The sequence below is a fragment of the Mirounga angustirostris genome, unplaced genomic scaffold (genome assembly GCF_029215605.1).
Source record: "Mirounga angustirostris isolate CCGP_5_RB_7025 unplaced genomic scaffold, mMirAng1.0.hap1 SCAF_1, whole genome shotgun sequence".
NCBI lineage: Eukaryota > Metazoa > Chordata > Mammalia > Carnivora > Phocidae > Mirounga > Mirounga angustirostris.
Window position 1 is genome coordinate 118,506,801 of NW_026991709.1, and position 25,593 is coordinate 118,532,393.

The 25,593-nt window shown below is 36.7% G+C and overlaps 1 protein-coding gene across 11 annotated transcripts in view; it reads left to right on the forward strand.

The window, feature by feature from the left end:
• Positions 1 to 25,593, forward strand: part of TFDP2 (transcription factor Dp-2) — a 179,770-nt gene that overhangs the window by 108,487 nt on the left and 45,690 nt on the right. For 8 of the 11 annotated variants that reach the window (XM_054504375.2, XM_045903638.3, XM_045903639.3 and 5 more), the window contains 2 exons: positions 18,436 to 18,539; positions 24,301 to 24,422. The exons of 1 other annotated variant lie outside the window; for it this stretch is intronic. In XM_054504375.2, coding sequence (XP_054360350.1) covers positions 18,436 to 18,539; positions 24,301 to 24,422 — 226 coding nt within the window. Of the gene's footprint in view, positions 1 to 1,368; positions 1,390 to 1,587; positions 1,815 to 18,435; positions 18,540 to 24,300; positions 24,423 to 25,593 lie in introns of those variants that run through there. 2 more of the 11 variants (XM_054504377.2, XM_045903640.3) reach the window with 2 other exon arrangements.

Here is a 25,593-nt window from a genome sequence, read left to right on the forward strand (position 1 = left end):
GACCCTGGGATCATGATCTGAGCCGAAGGCAGACACTTAACAAGGGAGCCACCCAGGCTCCCCAATGTATGGAATTTTAACCAAATATAGTGACCTCACATCTCATAGTGAAAACAGATTTTAGAATCTGAAAAGATACAGGGCCATATAGGTTGTTTTTTCAATTTTAAGCTATTATATAATTGTAGCGCAAGTTAACACCCTTATGCATGTAAGTAATAGGTGGTACATAGTCTGTTTGCAAAGAAAAGTTTGACTAAGAAAAAGCTCTCTTTGATCTATTTCACTCACATATACCTATCTGAATGTCTAATAGGCACTGAGGATACAACACTGAAGAAAGTACAAAATCTTTTCCCTCCTGAAGCTTTGTCAAGACATACTTTCAGAGGGAACTATTTCAGATTAGGTGGTAACTAATCAAAAAAGGAAAGAGATATCTTAGTCCATCTAGGAGAGTTTTACGTTCAGGGAACTGAAATATAAACAAATAAGCTCACTGAAGACAAGGATTTTTGTTTGGCTTTTGTCTTTTGTGTTCACTGCTATATCCTCAGAGCCCCAAATAGTGCTTGGCTCATAATAGGCATTCAGTAAATACAAGTCATTGATCGAAGTGTTTATTGTTTTGAATTTGTATAATCATACACATGTACTTTAGTAAATTATTTTTACATCTAGCTAGTTGAAAATTTTATCTCAGTTACTTATTTTTATGTTTGTTACCTACTTTTAGTTTCTCCTTGTACCCACATATCAGGATGCAGGAAAAGCTTATTAATATTAATAATTAGTCATATGGTGATCTGATATTACAAAAGATAGATTTGGAAAGGAACTTCAGAGGTCATCTTTTGTTTAGCTTCTTGCCTAGGAAAAACTAAGATGATTAGGTATGTATTTTTAATTAATGATTTAAAAAACTAGGACAACATAATGAGGTTCTCTTGAGAAAATGGAGAAAGGTGCTTAACCCTAGATAAAAAGATACTAACCTGAAAAATTTAGAACTTCTAACCGTGTGGGAAAGTGAAAAAAAATCGAGCCCAACTAAGCTGCTCTTTGTTGATATCAGAAATGGGCCTGTCATTCATTTTGGCATTGAAACATAGCCTCCTATCTCAGGGGGCAGGACCAGGACTCTTTTTTTTCCTCCCAGAGGAGCTAGACAGTTATTACAGGTTGAAAAACCCCGGCCAGTTTTTCAAGAGTTTCTCCTCCTTTTTATTATTATTTTTTTCTTTTCCTTTTCCTTTCCCCCCCCCCCCCCTTGAAACTTACGGTGCTTTTGCTCTGCTTTCAAGATGCATTAAGGTCTCCTGCTTTGTGACTGCTTTGGAGCCAGCAAATACCCTGACATGTACAATTCGAATTATGCAGATTTCATGAGTAAGTTTAATCTTATTTTTTAGCTAGTTAAAATTCAAGTGATATTTAGAAAAGTCTTAGCTTGGAGTTAGCCTTTTTATCATTTTACCGCTTTTATTTTAAGCCTATTTTTAAAACAACCTTTAATTTAATAAGAAAGTAAGATTCTACACATTAAAAAGCCTCTTTGTGTCCTTAAGACTTACACTTCCAGTTTCTTTTGAATGACCTTTGTTGCATTAGACAGTATTCATTTGTCTTTTGAAAGCTAGTTACCTAAACGGTTTTCTTGAGCATCTTTTTAGTTTTATTGAGAAGTATTTTAAATTGAGCTTTTCTGAGCTCGATTGCTTATGTCTGACACAGTCTCAAGTTTCCACTGAATGGTAACAAAGACTGTAGAGTGTTGTTGGTACTGCAGTGAGAGGCATGCTTCTTTAGACCAGGTAAGAGAGATCATTTTGTTTCTTACTGCTGGGTGAGTTTTTACCACGTTTATTTCATATTCTTCCAGCAGCAGCAATATTAAGTTGATAAATAGCCAAGAGCACGCTGAATTCAAGACGTCCTTGCTTGTTGCAGACAGGAAAACTACAGGGTATGGGGGTTGGGTTGGGCAGGGGGGGAGGGGTAGAGTAAGCTTAGTTTATCACTCAGTTACTTATATAAATCCATTAAAATGTGAAAATAAGTCTAGAGCTCAGTTTTCCTTATTCAAGAACTAGGAAAGCAGTTGAGGAAATGAATAATTTTGAAGGTACTTCATAGTTACTACTTGTGAATGCAATTCAAATGGTAGTTTTTACTTTCATTTCTTTCCAGTAGTTAATAAAATAAGCTTTGCCCTTAACTGTACATTTTTTTTTATTTATGAAAACTTTTAAATTGTCAACAGCAAAATATGCTTCCTCAGGATCTTTGAAATAAACCTGACAGTTAAAAAAATATTTCAGCTTTTATAGCTGTTTCATTCCTTTTTTTCCTAGTACATTTTTCTTAAAAGTATTTGTGCTTTGAAAATGTCAGCTGTATTCTAATGAAGCTCAGGCATTGTTTGCTCATAAAGGGGCCGGTGCATTCCACTGCTTTATGGTTTATTATGAGGCACAGTGTGAGAGTGTGGGTGGCACCATTTGGTGTCTGCCTCTTGGGGTAGTGACTGCCATTATGTTAGTGTTGGATTGGCAAAGAAAATATAGCATGCAAGATCCTATATGAATCTGGAACCTATGAAGAAAAGCTTAACCCTAAATAATACTAAGTGGGCCCGGACTGTGTGACAACTTGATTGAGTTGATCACTTCAAGTATACTCTCGAAAGTCTGTCTTTCAGTTACAATTAATATTCTACAAGAGTACCTATCTCGTGTTTTTTGATGTATATAACATTTACTCATTCTTTGAATCTTAATAAGGAAGTGAATGTTTCTAGATAAATTATGACATTTTAAGTAGATACAGTAACATTTTAAATAATACATTTACTTAAAAAAAGAGTTTTACGGAACTTAGTGTGGGTGGGGAGGGGGAGTGAGAGAGGAGGTCAGGCAGAGAGCCTTTCTTTCAGTTAGGAAAGCCCTGATGAAGAAAAAAGCAACAGATGTTTCTTCTGTTACAATTGAGGTTGGTTTATTCAAAATTCACAGTAGCTGGAATGGGGAGGGGAGGTCATAAATCTGACTTAATCAGGGAATAAATAAAACTTAGTCATTTAAAATTTTTTCCTTTATACTTAGATTTTGAGAATCAGTAGATAACATACCTTTTGGAGAGGCTTTTTTTAATCTTAAAAAATTAATGTGTAATTAATGGAAATGTGAGAAAGTTAATTTTCGTGCATGTAAATTATGGAAAAAATGATCATTACATCCTACAGAATATTTGGAAAAAAGCCTAGCCATTATAAAATATATAAAAAATACTTAGGTTGCAAAAGTTTGTAATTGCACAATAGGTACTAAGCCTCAAAATGAAATTTCATTATGAAACATTATTTGCATATAATGTGAGAGATCCTTTTATCTTCAGTGAGAAGCATAAGACTTATTCCAAAAAGATCTTTGAATAAGAAATGTGAGAGAAATATTTTGAGTTTAATTGAAATGAACCTCTAAAAAGAAAGAGTAAGCTTGGATTGGCTGCTAATGGACAGAGAAGAATGTTTATTTGCTGAAAAAAGTAGCAAAGGAAGAGCTTGGAAACAATACACATGTAATGAAAGCAGTCAAAATTTTTTAAAAAATAGTTTTTGAATTTGTAGAATTCATAACGAGTAAAAACCTTTCATTTTACAAGTAACAAAGAGAAGTTCTATGCTGTTGTATAGTGTGCATTTATACACATTATAGCTTTATGCATTTCTTTAAAGTTCGCTCTTGAAAAACCAGTGCTGAGCACCAGATCTTTTACATATAAGGCACATAGTAAAAATTCGCCATACCCTGCACTGTAAAATTAGTAAGAATAGATAACAGCCAAAAAAAATTCTGTAAACCATAGTTCAAAATTTGTGTAAGGAGCAAATATTAAATGGTTTTCTGAATGTTTAATTGGTCTAAAGAGAAGACAGAAAAAGATACCAACATTCAAGTAGATTATTAAAAATTTCTGTTGCTCTTAACTGGGATCTGTGGGCTTCCCTGAAAATTCTCTTTGCTTCACATAATGACAGAATTTAGAGATTTTGAAGCTTTTCAGATCATTGTTTTAATTAAGATTACAATAAGATTCTAAAATTGATCTTCATACATTTTGCTTTTTTAAGGAATAGGTAAGATAAGTAAAATAACTTACATGGAGTTTAAAATGGATTTATAGGGGCGCCTGGGTGGCTCAGTCAGTTAAACATCTGACTCTTGCTTTTGGCTCAGGTCATGATCTCAGGGTTGTGAGATGGAGCCCTGCATCGGGCATAGAGCCTGCTTAAGATTCTCTCTCTCCTTCTCCCCTATTCCCTCCAAAGAAAATGGATTTACAAACTATAGGTCTGACTAAAGTAAAATTTTTTACAATTTTGATCAAAGTATATATAGAAATAGCCCTAAAAAAAGTCGATGGCCCCACATGTGATATATAACTATGACAAAATCCTAGATTGTAGTTATCAAAAATGTGTGTCACGATTATAAATGTAGACATGACAGGGTTATTTAATAGCATCAGCAACAACAATACAGAAATCTTTGAGAGTGTTAACCCTTCAAATTAAGAGTAATATACTGAAAGATTTTCAGAGCGGGGTACCTATAGTTCTCGCCTTGTATACATGAACGCTTTAGCACAAAACTGAGGTCTGTGGGAATCTGAGCCTTACCTATTCATTGTTTTCCAAGTTAGAATACCCAGAGAGTGACTAATGTAGACATTCTCTCTGCCTTATATATATGTGTGCGACTAGAAACAACAGCAACCTAAAAATCTCTTCATTTCTGAGGTGGAGGTCAGAGGGAAGATTTGCCTGATGCCTGTATTTTTCTGAAAAGAAAACCTTTTACATTGTTGTTTAGGAGCAGATAAAAATAGTATGAATATTGTGCTTTAACTGTAGTATGAGTTAACTCTTGCGAAAGGATCCAGAAACCTATCGTGTAATAAATAACAGCATTACTTTCTACCAAGTTTGAAGCAACCAATTTGTAAATGAACCTTTGGATCTTGACTCTAAAGCTGGAGACCATCAGTAGGAGGCTTGGTTTTTGGCACTTTGATCACTTATGGTACAAAGTTTGTCACTGTCTTGGCAATTTCTCTGACAGAAAAATGAAGAGACTGCTAATTGACCACTTACGGTGTGTCAAGTAGACCCAGGGAACTTAAGTGTAAGAGTTCGCAGAATCTTTTTTTTTTGAAAAATCTTTTAATGGGTAAGATTTTAATTAAAAGATTTTTGTTGATATTGATGTCTAACTTTAAGATTTCTTGCTCTTTAAAATATGATTTAGATGTAGCTTCAATAATAGCTCTCAAATGGAACATATTGTTGAAAAAGAATATTCATCATTGCAATTTTGAGTATGGTATTATGGAATTCAATGATCCCGTTTTCTAATTTGCTAGGGAAAAGAACTGCTTTGAAACTATAATTCATGGGTGGTCTTTGGTCTTTCTGAGTTTAAGTGTCCTAAAGTTTTAAATTTATTTTAAGAATGCAATTTTTAAATTGTAGGTCTATCTGCAGTCATTGCCATCTTTTATAAATATTAGAAAAATATCTCTCCTGACTGTAAATTTTTTTTTAAAGATTTTATTTATTTATTTGAGAGAGAGAGAGCGTGCACACATGAGAGAGCACAGGCAGGGGGAGCAGCAAAGGGAGAGGGAGAAGCAGGCTCCTGGCTGAGCAGGGAGCCCGATGCAGGGCTTGATCCCAGGACCCTGGGATCATGACCTGAACCGAAGGCAGACACTTAACCAACTGAGACACCCAGGCGCCCCTTCACTATAAATTTTAAATGATTTATTTGTTAACACATTCTGGGGCAGGTTACCATCTTAGAGGGGTTGTGGGCTTCTTCATGAGGATGATTTCCAAATAAGTGCACTTGGGTATTCTGATACTCATAAATTCTGATCCTTGTGGTTGCGCCCAGCTGCCTTGATCTACTCTAGCCATTCAGCGGCTGTTGGCACGAGATAAAATGTGCTCCCTTCCGCTCACTCTCTTCCTAGGAAAGAACATGGTGTCTGTGTGCCATCTGGTGGGTGTATCGGCTGTGGTGATGGTGCTGAAAGTAGGGGTTGAATGTAGGCTCAACACTGAAAAGATAATAGCATGTAAAAACAAGAGACAAGAAATAAGGGTCACTCAGCCCATTATTCTTTTTTAAAAATGTGGAAAGAGATAAGTGTAATGGCATCTACTTATACTCCATTACTTCCTTAACTGGAACAAAGAGAAAAAGGGACCTTGAAGCAGTCTTTCCCAGTCTTGACTGATCATAAGAATCATCTGAGGCACTTGTTAAAAATAGGCATTCCCACCTAGTTTTTGAGTCTGTGGATGTTGAGTGGAGCCCAGGAATGTGCATTTTGAATAAGAGGGACACTCCTTCCCCACCCCACCCCCCGCCCCCTTTACATCTTAGGACCAGGCACATTTGGGAAGAATTGCTATGAAGGATTGGAAGAGCCACGTTGTCTGAGGCCATATGGTAAAATAATCCAAGTATTAATCAGAAGATACATTGTCCAAAAAATGGGAAATTCTAATTAAGCAGGTAGAAGAGAAATGAGAAAGTTAAGATTTAAAGGTTTCCTTTACTAAGCAAGATAATAGCAAAAGGACAAAATGACATGTTTTAACTAAAGATAAAGAAGCCAATAGAAAGAGCAATAGAATCAAACCTGTAGGTGAGACATATTTTTGGACAGACATTTTAAAAATATTGAAAGGAAAAGGTCCTATAAAGAAAACCTAGTGAGAAGGGACTGAATGATTTCTAAGATCTTTTAGTTTTGAGGTTTGATGAACTAAGTGAAAACAACTATAATATTCCAGACGCCAGAGCTTGAATTAAGGAGTTCATTTAAAAAATGAAAAGGCACTGTTTAAATTCTGGCATACAGGAAGATGAAGAAAGAAGTTTTTTTCCTCCTTTCAAAGGGAAGAATCCAGGGCATTTATGGTTTTAAATACCAGGGAAACAGGGAGCTAGCTAATTGTTTTAAAAGGTGTCCTCCATGTAAAAATGCTTATCAAAGCCAAGAGAACAGATTTAATCCTCTAGGGAAAGTATGTAGGAAAGACTGACAGAAAGATTTAGTGACCCATTTAAGAGTATGCCCTTAGGGAAAAAAAAAAGAGTATGCCTTTAGGGCTAAGAGCCTGTTTCTTGTTATGGCCATTTCAAGGTTCTTGGTTTGGTTCATGGAAAGCCTTTCTTTGGTTCATGGAAAGATGCTGGTTAGGTGGTCCATTTGGGGAAATCCTAGAAGTCCTGTGTTCTGACAGCTGCAAAAACAGCTAGGCTTTTCTTCCATGCCTATGATATGTGGGTACGTGCATTTCAGATCTTCTGTCCTTATCTGTGTACTATAGACTGCTTGAATTCCATTGTAGAACCAGATATGGAGGGGGTAGTTCTAGAGGCCGCTTTAACCATTAAACTATGGAGATATTAGGAACTTTTTTTTAAAGATTTTATTTATTTATTTGAGAGAGTGAGCGGGACAGAGAGCACACACGGGGGGTGGGTGCAGAGGGGCAGTGGGAGAGGGAGAAGCAGACTCCCCTCTGAGCAGGAGCCAGACTCAGGGCTCAATCCCAGGACCCTGGGGTCATGACCTGAGCCGAAGGCAGACCCTTAACCAACTGAGCCACCCAGGTGCTCGATAGTAGGAACTTTTATCTTCTGTTTCTCACACCTCCCATTTGTAGCGATGTAGTTATGGTTATGTAGATATGTTCTATTTTATTTATCTTGCAGGTTTGGCATTTCCAGTTGGATATGCTGCCTTTTCAAATTAATTATGCGTTATTAATGTGTTTTACTTATGAAAATAGTGCATTGAACTATTGGGCCTGAGTTATTTGTCAAATAAAGGTGATAAATAATCCTCTAAGCCATCCATACTGTTTCTCTCTAGTCCACTCTTCAGTGACCTACATTGCTTTCTAGATGGCTGGCTGAAATTAGAAATAGTCTTAAGGTGTGGAATCTTTTTTCTTTGCAAAATGAATTGACCTTTTCTAGAATTGACCCGTGACTTGACCTCATTAGTACTTTATTTGAAACCAATTGATAGTCCTTTACAACACTTATTAACAAATAGTTAAAAGGGCAATAATCCTTTTAATAGTTAAAAGGAAAGAAATGCTTGACACTCCTGTTCTGACTCAGCTTATTCTCTGGTGGAAACATTAATCACCAATGAAATAAAAGCATGTGATACTGTCACATAAATAGGCAGATCTGTGGAGCAGAATAGAAAGTCAGTAAATTGACCCAAATAAGTAAATGATCAAGGTAGCATTTCATAGCAGCATGGAGAAGGGGAAGTAGATTATTCATTAAAAATAGCCATCTGAGGCAGAGTTGCCTGGGTGGCTCAGTCAGTTAAGCGACTGCCTTCAGCTCACGTCATGATCTCAGGGTCCTGGGATGGAGCCCCACGTCAGGAGTCTGCTTGTCCCTCTTCCCTCTGCCCCTCCCCCGTGTGCTCTCTCTTTTTCAAATAAATAAATAAAATATTGGGGCGCCTGGGTGGCTCAGTTGGTTAAGCGACTGCCTTCGGCTCAGGTCATGATCCCGGAGTCCTGGGATCGAGTCCCACATCGGGCTCCCTGCTCTGCGGGGGGCCTGCTTCTCCCTCTGACCCTATCCCCTCTCATGCTGTTTCTCTCTCTCTCTCTCAAATAAATAAATAAATAAAATCTTTTTAAAAAATAAATAAATAAAATATTTTTTTTTTAGGTAGCCATCTGAGGGGAAAAAATGGATCTTTTATTTCTCACATCAAATAAATTCCATATGGGTCAAGGATGTAAAATTTAAAACGAAGGCATTAAGGTATTATAAGAAAACATGGGGGATGTTTAATATAATCTTAGTATATAACTAATGATAGCTAATTTTGAAGAACATCATAGCCAAATGGAATTACCAAACCTGTAAGATAAGTAAAATGTAGCATGTCTGTATATAATGTGCACCTCCAAGGAGGGGTATGAATAAACTTAGCAGTTACTCTGACCTTCATTTTTATTTTTAAACATATTTACAGACCTTGTGTATGACACAAAAGTCACAAAAGAAAAGAATCACTATAAAATTGACTACATTCTTGGGGTGCCTGAGTGGCTAAGTTGGTTAAGTATCTAACTCTTGATTTCGGTTCCAGTTAGAATCTCAGAGTTGTGGGATTGAACCCCAAGTTGGGCTCTGTGCTGGGTGTGGAGCCTGCTTAGGATTTTCTCTCTCCCTCTGCCCTCCCCCTCCCCCCACTCTCCCTCTCTAAAAAAACCCCAAGAAACTACATTCTTTAAAAATGTGCAAAGAGAATCATATATAAAAGCAAAAGGCTAATGTCAAATTGGGAAAAATATTTGCATCAGCATAACAAAGAATATACTTATTTTTTCAATATTTAAAGAGGGTCTACCAATAAAAAAAATCAACAGCAAATGAAAGGTGGGCACAATTTTCAGGAAGGAAAATTTAGATGACTTTTAAACAAAACATCTCAGCCTTATTTATTATAATAAATTAAAACCAAAATAAAATGAGAAACTGTTTTTAACCTAAAAGTTGACAAAGTTCGATTAACACACTGAGATGGTAAGGATATGTGAAAATGGACATTTTTATACATTTCTGTATGGAGGGTGAATTGGTGCAGTCATTTGGTACAATCAGTATGTGTAAAGACATGAATAGTCATTGCAGTATTATTTGTAGTAATAGATTTTATTATTAATAATGCTTGTAATATTAAAAGCTATTAATGTTTGTAATATTAAAAGCTTTTCCATTACTAAGGGATTGATAAACATGTAGATCCATAAAAAGTTATACTTTGTGGTTTACAAAGTAAATACTGAGGCAAAACTACATATACAAGTATGGAAAGACGTCTAAGATAGATACAGTATTATTAAGTGGGAAAAAGCAACATGGAAACTGATATAGTATTCAACTATATGTGAAGGAAAAAGGAACGTTTATGCATATGTGTTTGTATATGTTAGAATCTTTCTGGAAGGTTCTAGACAACCTGGCACTAGTAGCCATCACTAGGGAAGGGAATGGTTAGGTGGTGGTTGGAGATAGAAGGAGACTTAGTTTTCACAATATACTCGCGTCTCATGTGTCTGACAAATTTGTATCGAATGCTTCCATCCAGACACTCATGTATTCATTCATGTATTCATTTTCATGCAACAGTATTTGTTGAACTTTGCTATGTCTCAGGCGGGGTGTGCTAGGTGCTGGAGATGCAGCAATGGATGAGACAATGAAGCCCCTGTCCTGATGGAACTTAAATTCTGGGAGTGGATGGGCTTTGGACAGATAATAATCACCTAAGCAGATAAATATTAATAGGCAATATATCACATAGAGATTGAGTATTCTGGTGAAAAATCATAGTAAATTAGGAAGTCTTATATAGAATAATCAGTCATCTCTGATGTGATGACCAAGCCACAGACTAGAAGGAAGCTGGGGAATAAGGCAAGTAAATATCTGAGGGAAGAAAGCAAAATGATTATATAATCTATAATTAGTCTCTTGTAAGTATGAAATTGCCTAGGTCACTTTTTCCCATTTTTTTATTAAGGTATAATTTGCATATAATAAAGCCTAATCCCATTAGCCTAGAGTTGTATGACTTTGACAGACACCTCCACCACCACAAACTAGGTCATTTTCTAACTATTTAGGGCTGAAGGGTAGCTTTTCCTTTGAACTTGGACCCTGGGTGTATATGGGATATACCACTATTTCTGATTTGAGGTATTTATAAACCGGTAAAATAGGCATACTCTTTCCTAGAGTAAGTTATTAATTTGGTTCTTCTAGGAGGATGTGATACAGGCTTGGGTGAAGGTTTTTCCAAAAACTAAATCAGGCCAAAAAAAATTTTTTTTTTCCCAGAAAGTCAGTACTGTGAAAAAATAACTTACACTGGCATTATGTAGACAAACCACAGTTATTTCACTGAATTTTTCATTTTAATTGGACATACTGAAGGTGACTAACTGAACTAGAACCCCTTATAAGAATTATGAGTGAAAGAAATCTTTGGTGTCTAGGCAATTCTAATAGAAAACAGAAAGATTCTAATTACTCAGAAAACTGAAATAAAATTTTGAGCCAAAATTGTGTGCCTTTGCCAAGATTTGGCTAAGTTTTTAGCTCTTTTTCCGAGCCACTTCCCTAGGTGATTGATCTCATTTAGTTAATGCGGGGAATTGCCAAAACCCAAATCCAGGCAGGTCTTTAAATTTTTGTTTTTAATAAATACACCAACTGCCAGGAATTGGCTTCTGGACAGTGTCAAGCCCCTGTTGCCAAGGAGCTATGAATTAAGGCCAGATACTTAGGAAAAAGTCTTTAGACTTGGGTTGGTTTACTTCTCTTAACCTGACAGAAATGTTGGGATACTGGATGTTTATAACCAATTTAAATATGTCCTTTTAAGTCAAAAAAGTTCTGTTTCTGCTGTTGAACCTAGTTGATTTGATGAAAGTAAACAATGTCTAAAATGCATGGCTTTTATTTCTGGATGTTATAATTATTGAAATCCCAATGGAGCCCCTTTAACTACTTTCAAAGCAGATTTCATTTTTACTAATTATAAAACACAGATACCTAATTTATAGATTTTTTAAATTTTTATTATGTTATGTTAATCACCATACATTATTACATCATTAGTTTTTGTTGTAGGGTCATTTATAGATTTTTATCTTGTTTCAACAGCTGTGACTGATTCTTTCCCTTCCTCCCTTCCTCTCTTTTCCCTCCAGAATGGCAATAGCTTTCTAAATTATAAAACAAGCACTTGCATGTTCATAAGATGTTTTTTCAAGTAATGAAAAAGTATAAAACAAGTAAAACATTTCACCATACTACTCACCAGAGATAACCTCTCATACATTTGTTTATCTTGCCATACTTTTTATGCTTATAGAACTTATGAGTATGTAGTTTTTAGGTAAATGGAGTCATACTAATCATAGCCTCTTATAATGGGAACATTTTTCCATGGCAAATACATACTTGTAATTCTGCTTCAGGGACTGTATAATATTCCATCATGTACATGTACCAAAAGATGTTTATGCATTTAAATTGTTTTTAGGTTTTTGCCTTTATAATGTTGCAATTCTAGGACATGTATAATTGTTCTTATCTGCTTGGCTTATTAGGATATATATCCAGCAGAGGAATTGCTGCTCAGAGGGTATTCCCATTATTAGGAATTAATTGTGATGTTGATGCAGAGGCCAGGGATCAGCTTGCCACTTAGGCAATGGAGAGCTGCTGAAAGGACATTTGTTGAAGTGGAAAGAGCCTTTAAAATGTGTATAATTGTTTTTAAAGTGCTTATTTAAAATGATGTCCTCTAACAGACAGACCCATTACCTCCTCTCTAGTTACATTGTCCAACTGCCCTCCAGAAAGACTGTCCAATATCTCTCCCACCAACAATGTGTTAGCTGCTGAGTGCAGGGGACAGTGTCCCTTGCAATGAATATGCATAAGTGCTTAACATTAGTACTTAACATATAGTAGCTGCCAAGTAAATATTTTGTAAATGTACCCATTATGCCACATTTTTACCAACTCAGCATTATCAAACTTATTTTTTTTATTATTTTTTTATTCTTATGTTAATCCCCATACATTACATCATTAGTTTTAGATGAAGTGAGCATTATCAAACTTATTAATCTTTATCAATCTAGTACATGAAATGGTTTCTTTTTCTAAAAAGTGTAAATTTTTTTTTTTATTAAAATCAAGCATCTTTTCATATGATCATTGACATTTAGGTATGCCCTTAGCTTATTTTTGTATTGAGGTATTGTTTTACTGTTACTGACTTAAAAGTGGGAAGTTAAGTAAATACAAGTTTTTTGTTTTTTTTTTTTTAAAGATTTTATTTATTATTTGACAGAGAGAGAATGAGAGAGAGAGAGCACATGAGAGGGGGGAGGGTCAGAGGGAGAAGCAGACTCCCCGCTGAGCAGGGAGCCCGATGCGGGACTCGATCCAGGGACTCCAGGATCATGACCTGAGCCGAAGGCAGTCGCTTGACCAACTGAGCCACCCAGGTGCCCGTAAATACAAGTTTTTAAGGATAGTAATCTAATGACCTATATGTTGCAAATTTGTTTACCAAGTCTGAGATTTGTCTCTTAAGTGTCTTAGGTCTTTTGCTATTTAGGAAACATTTATTTTTACTTAGTCCCATCTATCAGTCTGTTTTCACTTAAGATTTCTAAATTCTGGGCGCCTGGGTGGCTCAGTCGTTAAGCGTCTGCCTTCGGCTCAGGTCATGATCCCAGGGTCCTGGGATCGAGTCCCACATCGGGCTCCCTGTTCAGCTGGAGGCCTGCTTCTCCCTCTCCCACTCGCCCTGCTTGTGTTCCTGCTCTCGCTGTCTCTCTCTCTGTCAAATAAATAAATAAAATCTTAAAAAAAAAAAAAAGATTTCTAAATTCTGTAACATGCTTGGAAGGGCCTTCTTCATCCCCAGATTATAAAAAACCAACTGAACCATCCAGGCATTATGGCTTTAACTTTTATTTTTAAATATTTGATCTTTTGGGAATTGATTTTTGTACAAGATGAGAAATTGAAATCTTTTACCCAAGTGGACAATTTCTTATCTCAGAAACATTTCTTTCGTGTGTGTCTCTTTTTTTTTATTGAAGTGTAGCTGACGTAGTGTTGTATTAGTTTTCAGATGTACAATCAAGAACATTTTTTAAGGGCACCTGGGTGGCTCAGTTGTTAAGCGTCTGCCTTGGGCTCAGGTCATGATCCCAGGGTCCTGGGATGAGCCCCACATCGGGCTCCCTGCTCGGTGGGAAGCCTGCTTCTCCCTCTCCCACTCCCCCTGCTTGTGTTCCTGTTCTCACTATCTCTGTCTCTGTCAAATAAATAAGATGTTTAAAACAAACAAACAAACATTTTTTAAGTAATCTGCCCTTTCCCACATTGATTTGAAATGCTGCCTTTACCATATATAACATTTTCATATATACATGAAGTAATTTCTGGACTTTAATTTCTGTTTTGTCACTTTTTTTATCTGCTTCTTAGCAATATCACATTATTTCAGTCACTTCAGCTGTGTAATAATTTTGAAATCTGGTAGGCTAAAGTTCCCCTCTTTCCTGTTATTCTTTTTTTTCTTTTTTTTTTTTTAATTTTCTTGGCTGTTCTCTGCCTTCACTCTTCCAGATGCACTTTAGAATCAATTGGTCAAATTTATTAAGTTCCCTCTAAATTCTTATGGTATTAACTGACATGACAGATCTGGCTTTAATGATATTTTTCATTTTGTTTTGACCTAAGTTTTATATTCTTAATTTTCCTTTAGTGTTAGGTTTAAAATCGGAGTCAGTCTGTTCCCTAACCTTAATTGTCTTTTTTTTGTATTTCTTGTTCCACTGCTTTTTGCAAGTTTTTTACTTTTGCTTCTAACAGTGTATCAGAAATGATCTCATCTTAAACATTCAGCAGCGCTAAGGTCATTTTTAAAAACCATCTGAGGAGACAAATACCAAATGTTTTAACTTAACATGTGGACTCTTAAAAAATAAATGAACAAACAAAAGCAGAAACAGACTCATAAATACAGAGAACAAACTGGTGGTTGCCAGAGGGGAGGAGGTCAGGGGATAGATAGGTGAAGGGGATTAAGAAGTATAAACTTCCAGGGCGCCTGGGTGGCTCAGTTGGTTAAGCGACTGCCTTCGGCTCAGGTCATGATCCTGGAGTCCCGGGATCGAGTCCCGCATCGGGCTCCCTGCTCGGCAGGGAGTCGGGCTTCTCCCTCTGACCCTCCTCCCTCTCATGCTCTCTGTCTCTCATTCTCTCTGTCTCAAATAAATAAATAAAATCTTTTAAAAAAAAAGAAGTATAAACTTCCAGTTATAAAATAAGTCAGTCACGTGGTTGTAACATACAGCATGGAGAATATTAAGTCAATAATACTGTAATAATGTATGGTGACAGATGGTAACTGCACTTACCATGGTAAGCATTTTGTAATATATGTAATTGTCAGATCCCTATGTTGTGCACCTGAAACTAATATAATATTGTATGTCAGCTGTACTTCAATTAAAAAAAAAAATCTGAGAATCAGACTTTTGCAGGGCTGTGCTCTTCTCACATGCCTGTCCTGCCTGGGACTGAGTTTATGGCACCTGTCTATCAATTACATAGCTGTTCTTCCCCCTAGAATCATAGATAATTATTCTCCAGTTAGAGTGGATTCTTAAATAGGTGAATAACCATATTTGGGAAGCTTGATAATAACCTTAATATTTAGCAATTGGTAAAATATGCATGTTATATAAAAGCAAAAATCAGTTTCATGGTTATAGAGGAAGGAAACTTTATTTGACATATTGGTTGTTCAAAATAATAAAGGACCTAGCATTTAAATTTATTTCAGACTTTATAAGTTATGGCACCAGTTAGAAGGTAACAACAGCAAAAAATACAGTGTAGGCTACATTGCAGGAAATATGGCATCCAAATTAGAAAAGGTAATAGCTCCGGGTGCCTGGGTGGCTCAGTTGGTTAAGCGACTGCCTTCGGCTTGGGTCATGATCCTGGAGTCCCGGGATCAAGTCCGCGTCGGGCTCCCTGCTCAGCGGGGAGTCTGCTTCTCCCTCTGACCCTCCTCCCTCTCGTGCTCTCTCTCATTCTCTCTCTCGCAAATAAAAATTAAAAAAAAAAAAAGAAAAGGTAATAGCTCCAATCTATACTAATTAGTTTTTATAGTTTTGTGCACCTCTTTTGTGCCAGGGACTAAACCAGGTGCTAGGATACAAAGCTGAGAGACATAGCCCACTTAGAACTAAGTAAATGATAGCTAGAACAAGCAAATGATCATAGGTTTTATGAAAAGTCAAAAGAAAGGCATCCAGGAACTCGACCACGGAGGCTGAGAACAGCTTATAAGGAGAGGTGACACACAGAGCAGAAACTTGGGAGATGGAGCTATTGCCCTCACTAGCTCTGGGACCTTGTACAAATTCTTTAACCTCATTCTGTCTCAGTTTCTAAATGTGTAAAATGGAGACAGTAATAATACATTTCACACTGTTGTCCTAAGCTCAATGAGATGGTGTATATATGGGAAGCCTCTGGAACAGACTCTGGCACACAGTAATGACTTAGAAAATGGTTTGGAATGCCATTTTGAAGTGCTAGGGTGTAGAAGTAGCCCCAGCAGAGAGAGACTTCCAACAGAAGGAAAGGTGTGTGTCAAAACTGGAGTGGTTGAGCTGGGGCCTTTCTGGAATTGCAAAGTATTTAACCTGACTGGAGTGGAGGGAGTAGCTGAAGATGAAGCTGGGAAGGGAGGCAGGGGTGAGATCTCCAGATAGAAGCTGTTGTGCCATGTTGAGGAATCTGAGAGGCATTGAAAGTGTTGGGGAATCTTTGAAGGCCTAAAGTAGGGGAGTGTCCAGAACAGTTTCCCCAGTTGAAAAACTGGTTTGTTACAGATGTGTGGAGGGCTAGCAAAGCTATTTGAAGTAGCATTTCCAGTTAGAGTGGTTGCACACTGGAACCACCTGGAGAACTTTCAACAGTCTGATGCCCCGGTTCACTCCCGACCAGTTTTATCAGCAGCTCGGGGGGTGGGACTGAGGCATTGGTATTTTTTATGGAGTCCCAGATAATTCTGTTGCACAGCTACGGTGTTGAATCACTGCGTTCGAGGGTAACTGTGTTCAAATCAGATTTGATAAAGTTTCAAATTAAACAAGTGGCAGCAGCATAAAGGAGCCAGAGTAAGGAGATAGCAGGTAGGATACAGTGGTCAGTTGAGTAAGGAGGGGGTTGATTGTTTCTGGACTGGGCCACTGGGATGGTAATGATCATCTACCAAGACTCGGTCATATGCCAAGAGCATGAAGGAGAAACAGATTTGGCTATTAGACCTTGTTGAGTGGGCATGAGAAAGATGAAGGATTTGATTTTAAAATATGGGTATTGAGGGAAAATGATACAGGGCAAATGGGCAGAGAGAGAAACTGAAGGGGAGGAGCTGACGGTGCAGTCGAAAACTCAGGAGACAGTAGATAATTGATAAGTGAGACCCCTGAGTAGACACCATGTGCAGAGACAAAAAAGAAATCATTTATATGAGAATTTACATTCAGAGAGAAAGCAGTAAAAATAGGTGAGGGTGCAGATAGGTTCACAGGTCAAGGAAGAGAAGCTCTAATAGCTCTAATATAGCCTGATGGCCTGATTTCCTTACTGAAGGAAATAGGAGTATCTGCTGAGAATCAGGAGGTGAGAGGATGGGGTTAAGGAGTCTGGGCAAGTGCTGGGAGAGCCAAGGGGGCCATCTGAGAAGGAGGTGTCTCGTCCTGCTCTTAAATGCCGTTTTTTTTCCCCCAGAGTTTCAGTATTGAACCTCTTTCACGTACTTTCTGGGTGATCTCCTCTGTTACATTAGATTATTAAGAAAAACATTGATAAACTGAAGTTTGTCCAGAGGAGTTAAGTAGTTGACACAGTTCAGAAAGTTATTGGTTAGCTTTTCATTTCTGGGGTCCACTTGGCTACCTTAATTTCACATTTAAAGTGTTGATACTGGGGCACCTGGGTGGCTCAGTCATTAAGCGTCTGCCTTCGGCTCAGGTCATGATCTCAGGGTCCTGGGATCGAGCCCCGCATCGGGCTCCCTGCTCAGCGGGAAGCCTGGTTCTCCCTCTCCCACTGCCCCTGCTTGTGTTCCCTCTCTCGCTGTGTCTCTCTCTGTCAAATAAATAAATAAAATCTTAAAAAAAAATAAAAATAAAGTGTTGATATCACTTGAAAACACTGTATACATCCCACAGTTCTCAGTATCACTAGGTGGCATCATATTTTTTTCTCCGGTATGATAAAACCTCAAAAAACTACCAACTCATATGAAAACATGTTAACTTTTAGTATAAATATTTTCTTTTATACTATAAATAAATTCTAATAGATACTTTACTTCATGTCTACTTCATACTTTTTTTTGTTCTGTGGTGTCTAATAAAGACCTAACTAGATTTCTCTACTCTGATATAAACTCTGATTTGCAGTATGTATTCTCTAAATATTTTTCCTCTGAAAACCCACTAAAAGTCCAGTAGTTAGTTGTCAGATAGACTGAACTATTTATTTTACAGTTTTCCTATTTAGCAGAACTAATGTATTCACTACAAGAAAGCAATCATTAGAATGGCTTTTCAGTAAGGCTTCTTGTTTTAACTTAATTATTAAGATCATTTTAAGTTACTTAAGCAAAACTGGGGTTAGGACCATGAATGTATAGATAGAAGGTGACCTTGATATTACAGAACATTAACCTAATATTTTGATATCATTTCAGGTAACATTTCATTTGTTGCATTTCCAGTTTCCAGCACCAACTCACCAACAAAGATTTTACCAAAAACCTTAGGACCAATAAATGTGAATGTTGGACCCCAAATGGTAAGAAAACCATCAAATCTTAGAATTTGACATTTTGCTTAGGCAAGACTAATTTAGAGGATAATTGTACTAAAGATGCTGGACAAAAATTGCAGTTCACTTCTTAACTCATTCACTTTTTTAAGAAGTTTTGTTTTCATCAGAATGTAACTGGTTAAGTCTTGAGGAAAAGAAAGACGTTGTGCTCTTTGGTGTTTAATTTTCATGTATTTGAATCTGGATTCTGGCTATGTAATATCAAGGTTTTTGCTTGCTCCCTGTGGTAGGCTTCTCTTGTTTTTAATTTGATTAAATTGATTTGAAATCTGTTGTTTTATATTCTCCTCTTTTTTTCTTATAAAATAACCTTTACTGCCCTAAGCTATGTACGCTCATATAAATTGAATATGATCCAACAATTAATCTATATCCAGAGCTATCAAGCTTTAGCAATAGAAATAATGAATGAAAAATGGAAAATATTTAACTGTTTCTCTGAAGATATGCCATTAATTATGCGAGAGCTTGAAGTATATAGCACTTTTAGAAAAGCCTTATTTATAAACAAAGTCGCATGCAATTACCCTAAAAACTATACTTAATTTAATGGTCTCAGCCACCATTAGCAAAAGTATGTAAACACTTGAACCGTAACTCTTCATTGTCAGTGCTTGAACGTTCTCATCTATAGAGCAGGAAGGATAAATTTTGCCCATAATACTCAGTACTGTGAACTCTGTTAAATGCAAAATTATTTAGGCGAAAAATATATCTTAGTGTTTTTAGTGGCTTCAGCAAATCTTAAAGATTTTAAGACATTCAAGACATGACATTTTTCTTGATCACTTGAGGACTGTTAATTATCTACAGAATTCAAGCTAAAAATCTTGCACAATTTTCTGTAACTATGTAAAGAATGTGTAGTCTAGCTCCAAGCCTCATGGAGACTTAAGCTCAGCTAAGTGTCCCCATTTCAAGGTAGTTCAGGTTATATTTCAAACATTTACTAAGCTTTTGCTTCTCACCAGCCACTGCAGTAGGTGTAAATGAGATAAGGCACCTGACTTTAAAGTCTGTATTTTGAAATGTGATTATATAAACACCAAAATTAAATAAACATCCCCGAACTCTTAGAATTTCTCCTGCACAGTACTCTGTTTCGAGAGACTGTTTCCTGTCAATATCTTAGTGATACTGCTATGGCTCAAATTTGAATTCTTCTTTTGGGAACAGTTTTTCTTTCTATTGTCCATTTGAGCTACTGTACATGTAATTACTATTATACCTCAGTTCTGACAATGATAGGTAGTCTTGTATACTACTTACCTCATTACTACAAACCTCAGAATCAGCAAAACAAAGGTCAGAAGAAGGAAAGGAGATTTGGGACTCTTCTTTAAACCAGGCCTTAATTTGTGTTCTTAATACTGAGGTGTTTTTTATAGTTCTCAGTTCTTGGACAGAAATGAGAGCTTTCTTTTTGACTTTCTAATTGTTGTAGAATCCCAGTTAGAGCCATTTCTCTCTTCTCTTGTTTATCTCTTTCGAATATTGTCCCCTCACTTTCAGTCTCTCATCTGTGATTTAAAAACATTTTTTTTAAGTTGGAAAACTCTTGAATATAACCTCTTTTTTTTTTTAAAAACCTGCTTCTTTCTGTTGTCTTTCTCTACTTGCCCTTTAAATTTCACATGTCTCTAGCCAAGTCTTAATGGTAGGTAGAAATTTCAAAAAGTCCCAAGAAGAAGGTTGTTTTCTGTGTTTATAGAAACTAATTTAACAATAACTGTTTTAGTTTGAATACTTGCCCTTTACTTAAAGGTATCTTGTCATACAATCTCATAACCGTCTTTATTTTAACATGGTTAAGAAGTACATGTTTCTTATAGTGAAAACTAAAATTTTGTGAAATAATAAAATCCTTTAAGGTAATACTTTTTATAGATTTCTTTTTTAAGATTTTATTTATCTATTTGACAGAGTAGACACAGTGAGAGAGGGAACACAAGCAGGGAGAGCTGGACAGGGAGAAGCAGGCTTCCCACCGAGCAGGGAGCCCGATGCGGGGCTCAATCCCAGGACCCTGGGATCATGACCTGAGCCAAACACAGACACTTAATGACTGAGCCACCCAGGCACCCCCAATTGTATAGATTCTTTTTCCCTTCAGAATACAGATGTTATCTTGGCTTTTCTTTTCTATTTTCTTTTCTTTTCCTTTCTAATTGAAGTATCATTGACACAAAATGTTACATTAGTTTCAGGCATACAACGTAGTGATTGGACAGCTCGATGCTATTCACCCCCAGTGTAGCTACCATACAAGGCTGTAACAGTCTCCTTGGCTATTCGTACTGTAGATGGCAGTAGTATGTAAGATATATTGATTGAAGGCAGAAAATCTTCAGAATGAAGTTCAATTGCTATATGATTTTCATAGCCCAACTGTAATCCATTGTCAAAAAACTGCATGATTACATTTAAATTAAGGATTTCTTTGGGGTGGGGCGAGGTAGATGCTGGAATTTAAAATAAATGTTCATTTTCCTTATCAGATCAACTGAATATAGGAAGTAATTACCTCTAATTTCAATTTGGGATTTCAAAACTAAGGTTCAGTTTTATAAAACATATCTGACTCATCACCTATATAATTTTCCTGTGTTCAGTGGTTGATCAAGTCCTGTTGGCTTTTTGATCTTTTTTTTTTTTTTTAAAGATTTTATTTATTTATTTGACAGAGAGAGACACAGCGAGAGAGGGAACACAAGCAGGGGGAGTGGGAGAGGGAGAAGCAGGCTCCCTGCAGAGCAGGGAGCCCGATGCGGGACTCGATCCCAGGACCCTGGGATCATGACCTGAGCTGAAGGCAGTCGCTTAACCAACTGAGCCACCCAGGCGCCCTTTGATCTTTTTTCTTAAGGTTCACTGTCATTGTCCTAATTTAGGAACTCATAGCATCTCACATGAACTTCTAACTTTTTTTTTAGTTCAAGTATATCATCCCTCCAATTTGTTCATCAGGAAATGTTTATTGAGGATTTCTGCTATTAAGGGCATACCAGGCACTAGGCTAAGAGAAAAGAACAGAATATTGCTAATCACTGTCAGATCAGCAAAGAATATCAGCTGACGGTCTGACATTGAGGAAGAAAAAAATAAACCAGAACATAGCACTTGATTTCCAAAGCCTTTCTCAGTAATGATAACTGGGTTTTTCCTATGTCCTGTTTCCTTTCCTCTTCTCTTCATCTTTTTTTTTTTTTTTCGACAAAGACCTTTAAATCAGGTAAACTGAGCCTGTAGGCTACTAATAACAGATACAGAAAAAGAACTTAGTAATAATACTGCACAAATAATGCAGGCTATCTCAAGGGTAAGTCTGGATGATTAGAATTGCTTTGTGGAGACTCCTGTTCTAGAAATAGAGTAGACCAGAGACTGATTAAATACTCAAATTTTCCTTCTTAAGCTTCACACTCAAGGTCAGCATGATATAGGACATATGAATGTGTGATGTAGTGATTGGGTGAGAATTATGTCCTTTATATTGTATTTTCTTACTGGATTTTATGTAGTCCTTTTTGGCATATTAATAGAGAAGCTACTTTTTTCATTTTAAGAGCTGGGTCTTCTGTCTCAGTTCATCAAATATTTATTGTACCTTTCCTGTGAATATCTCCTAGCACTGTGCTAGGCTCTGCAAACATTTGATCTACCCTTAAAGATTTTATGCTGAAATGGAGGTGCGGCGGGGGGGGGTGGTGTAGAAGGGTAAGAGATACACACCCCTTGTCCAGTAATCATATTTTCTCATGAGGTAAGCTTCTGAATTCCTCATTTAATAGTCCCTGGAGGGGCTCCTGGGTGGCTCAGTTGGTTAAGTGACTGCCTTCAGCTCAGGTCATGATCCCAGGGTGCTGGGATTGAGCCCTGCATCGGGCTCCCTGCTGGGCGGGAAGCCTGCTTCTCCCTCTCCCACTCCCCGGACTTGTGTTCCTGCTCTCGCTGTCAAATAAATAAATAAAATCTTAAAAAAAAAATAGTCCCTGGAATATTGTAGAGAATCAGAATCCTCCAGACATCTATCAGTGTTTATTGTCTTCTGTTTTTATTTTTTTAACTGCAGAATTAAATTATTAAAATTATTTGCTAGGCATTTGTATATAATAACATCTCCCTAGCTCCAAACTGGCAAAATGCCATACACAAACAGAGGTAACTAACATTCCTAAATATTTAGTAAATGAATAAATGTTGACGAGGCTTTAATAACAAAGGCTGAACTAAGCTTGAAATGCAGGTGAATCCTTGTCATTGTTCTTTATGGAACAAATTAGCAGCTAACTTAATGACTGGAATTAGACCCTGCCTGCAGAAACAGGTTTCATTTGATCAGGGATACAAAAATTAATTAGTATTTTGACCTATATCAGGCAGTAGAAATAACTATTTCTTTTAAGATCTGCCATTTAGGGACGCCTGGGTGGCTCAGTCGGTTAAGCGGCTGCCTTCGGCTCAGGTCATGATCCCAGGGTCTTGGGATCGAGCGCCGCATCAGGCTCCCTGCTCAGCGGGAAGCCTGCTTCTCCCTCTCCCACTCCCCCTGCTTGTGTTCCCTCTCTCGCTGTGTCTCTGTCAAATAAATAAATAAAATCTTTAAAAAAAAAAAAAAAGATCTGTCGTTTAAAAATTGTATGTAGCCCACATAGATGCTTTTCTCTCTTAATTGGTACTTAAACAAAACCTTAAGCTGTTACAGAAATTTTCAAAAGTATACGAAAATAATCTCTTCACTTTAGGAGATCCGAAGATCTGGGGTTGCCCAGGTGAGGGCGGTCCTGTGCCTCGGAGTTGGAAAGAAAAAAAAGAGAGAATCCCTGTGTGCCCAGCAGTTCGGTCTTCAGTAGTTACTAATGTGGGGCCAATGTTGTTGCATTAATACCCCCACTCACTGGAACATGCTCTTATTTTTTTGACAAAAATACTTATAAAGATATTAGTAGAATGCTAAATTGTTTTTTTACTAATTATTATAAACATTTTTGGAAAAAACATGGTCTATTTACCATTGAAGTCCTGGGCAGCAATTTGGTAGCACCTATCAAGAAACTTTTTTTTAAAGTCTGTATCCTTAGTTGCATTAATTACCTTTCTAGAGTCTGTCCTTAGGAAATAGATACTAAGGCCAAGATCATTATACAAAAATGTTCATCACAGCATTGCTTATAATGTTGGATTATTGAATATCCATATGTATCTAATAGGGGATAATAAATCCACATGATGAAATGTTTCACTGTCTTTAAAATGTCTTTAAAATGACATGAGGAAATGCTCTTGAAAAAAGAAGATGAAATGGCATCTGTTACAATAATCCAAATTGTATAATGCCTTTGTGTATATTTTGGAAATGAAGACCTGATTTACTCTTGCCCTAGTTTGAATACATTAAGTTCAACTGCAGTTAGGTTCTATATTTCAAAGAAAGCTTTTTGTTTTTCTGATTTTTAAAACACTGTTAGTTGCCAACTTAATCCTTCCAAATTGCTGTTCACTTGCTGAAACCTGTATTGTGACCTCATGTCAGTATTCAATAACTTGTGCTTTAAGATCCTAGAATATAAGTGAATGAAAGCTTATGTTTTAGATGATTGATATTAAGTGCATTTTAGGCAGTAAGATTTCCTCTTTAAATGCAGCTTAGCAGTGAACATTATTTTCTGCCTGTATGCGTTTCTTAGTAACTAAGAATGTGATTTTCTGTGTCCTAACTTTATAGATTATAAGCACACCACAGAGACTAACCAGTTCAGGAAGTGTTCTGATTGGGAGTCCATATACCCCTGCACCAGCAATGGTTACTCAGACACACATAGCAGAAGCTACTGGCTGGGTCCCAGGGTAAGAATGTTGTTGCAAGTTACCATTTTTAAAACTTTTTCTTAAGCTGTGATCTTTTCCTCTCACTATTTTGTCTTCCATTCTTGTTTTATGTTAGCCGAGTCCTTCAAAACTAATGTGTTGCCTTTAAAACCATCTATTTTATTTCACCTTATATTTTAGATCTAAATCATTTATGGAGCAACTGTTTTTAAATAGAGAAAAACAATACAGTAATTTGTACCTGAATCTTCTGACTTTTCAACTCTGAAAAAAGACTGCTTTTTCTGATTATGACATTTAACTGCTTTGGAGATGCAAATTCTGTATTTTATATTGTTTTAACAAACTTAAGAAAAGAGTTACATATTAAATGTTGGCTATACTCAGAATTTCCCCTGTGAATTTTTGTTTCCTTAAACATCAGAAAAGGAACTAGGAAAAAGAGGCCAAGAAATATTAAAAATTTTACTGAGTTTTTCTCTTGATCCTTTTGAAACACTGGACAGTTAATCAATATCCCTTGTGCTACTCATTTACCACTTTTAGTATCAAACTTTTGCATGTTTCATCTCTGCCTGTAAAATACCCTTACCCAGTCTTTCTCTGCTCCTTTTCATTTTAGCATTTCATCTTCCCATAAGAGAAAAAGAAATTGTAAGATAAAGGATTCAAAACCTCATTTGTTCACTTGAGAAGTCATTTCTGTGGTGGCGTACTATACGGGTAGTTCCTTGACTTATAATCGTGAGTTCTAGCAAGCAGACAGTAAACCTTGGTTGTGAAAGAGCTTTCTTGTTTCCAGGATGTTAAATGAATTAATGAAATAATCCTGGCAAAGTCTTTCCAGCCATATACATGTTCATGTATACACACACATACACACATTAGAGACAGAAGAGTTTCATATGTATACATATTTTTTCATTATCAAAGGAGCTGAAATGACACAATCACCTGTAATTCCATGACCTTTATTCAGCCCTTATCCCACGTAGGATCTGAAAGTTACCTTGGATTTCTACGTAACCTTGAGAGATTATAACATGAAAGCTAAACCCATGCCATTGTGTTGGCCCGCTTTGGACATGACCAGGGTTGGGATATTTTTGGCCCCAGCTTGCTTTATATTGGGGGTGGAATGATTGCGCAGTCATTCCGTAGTGACTAATGCTTTCTGAGCCTTCTCCTT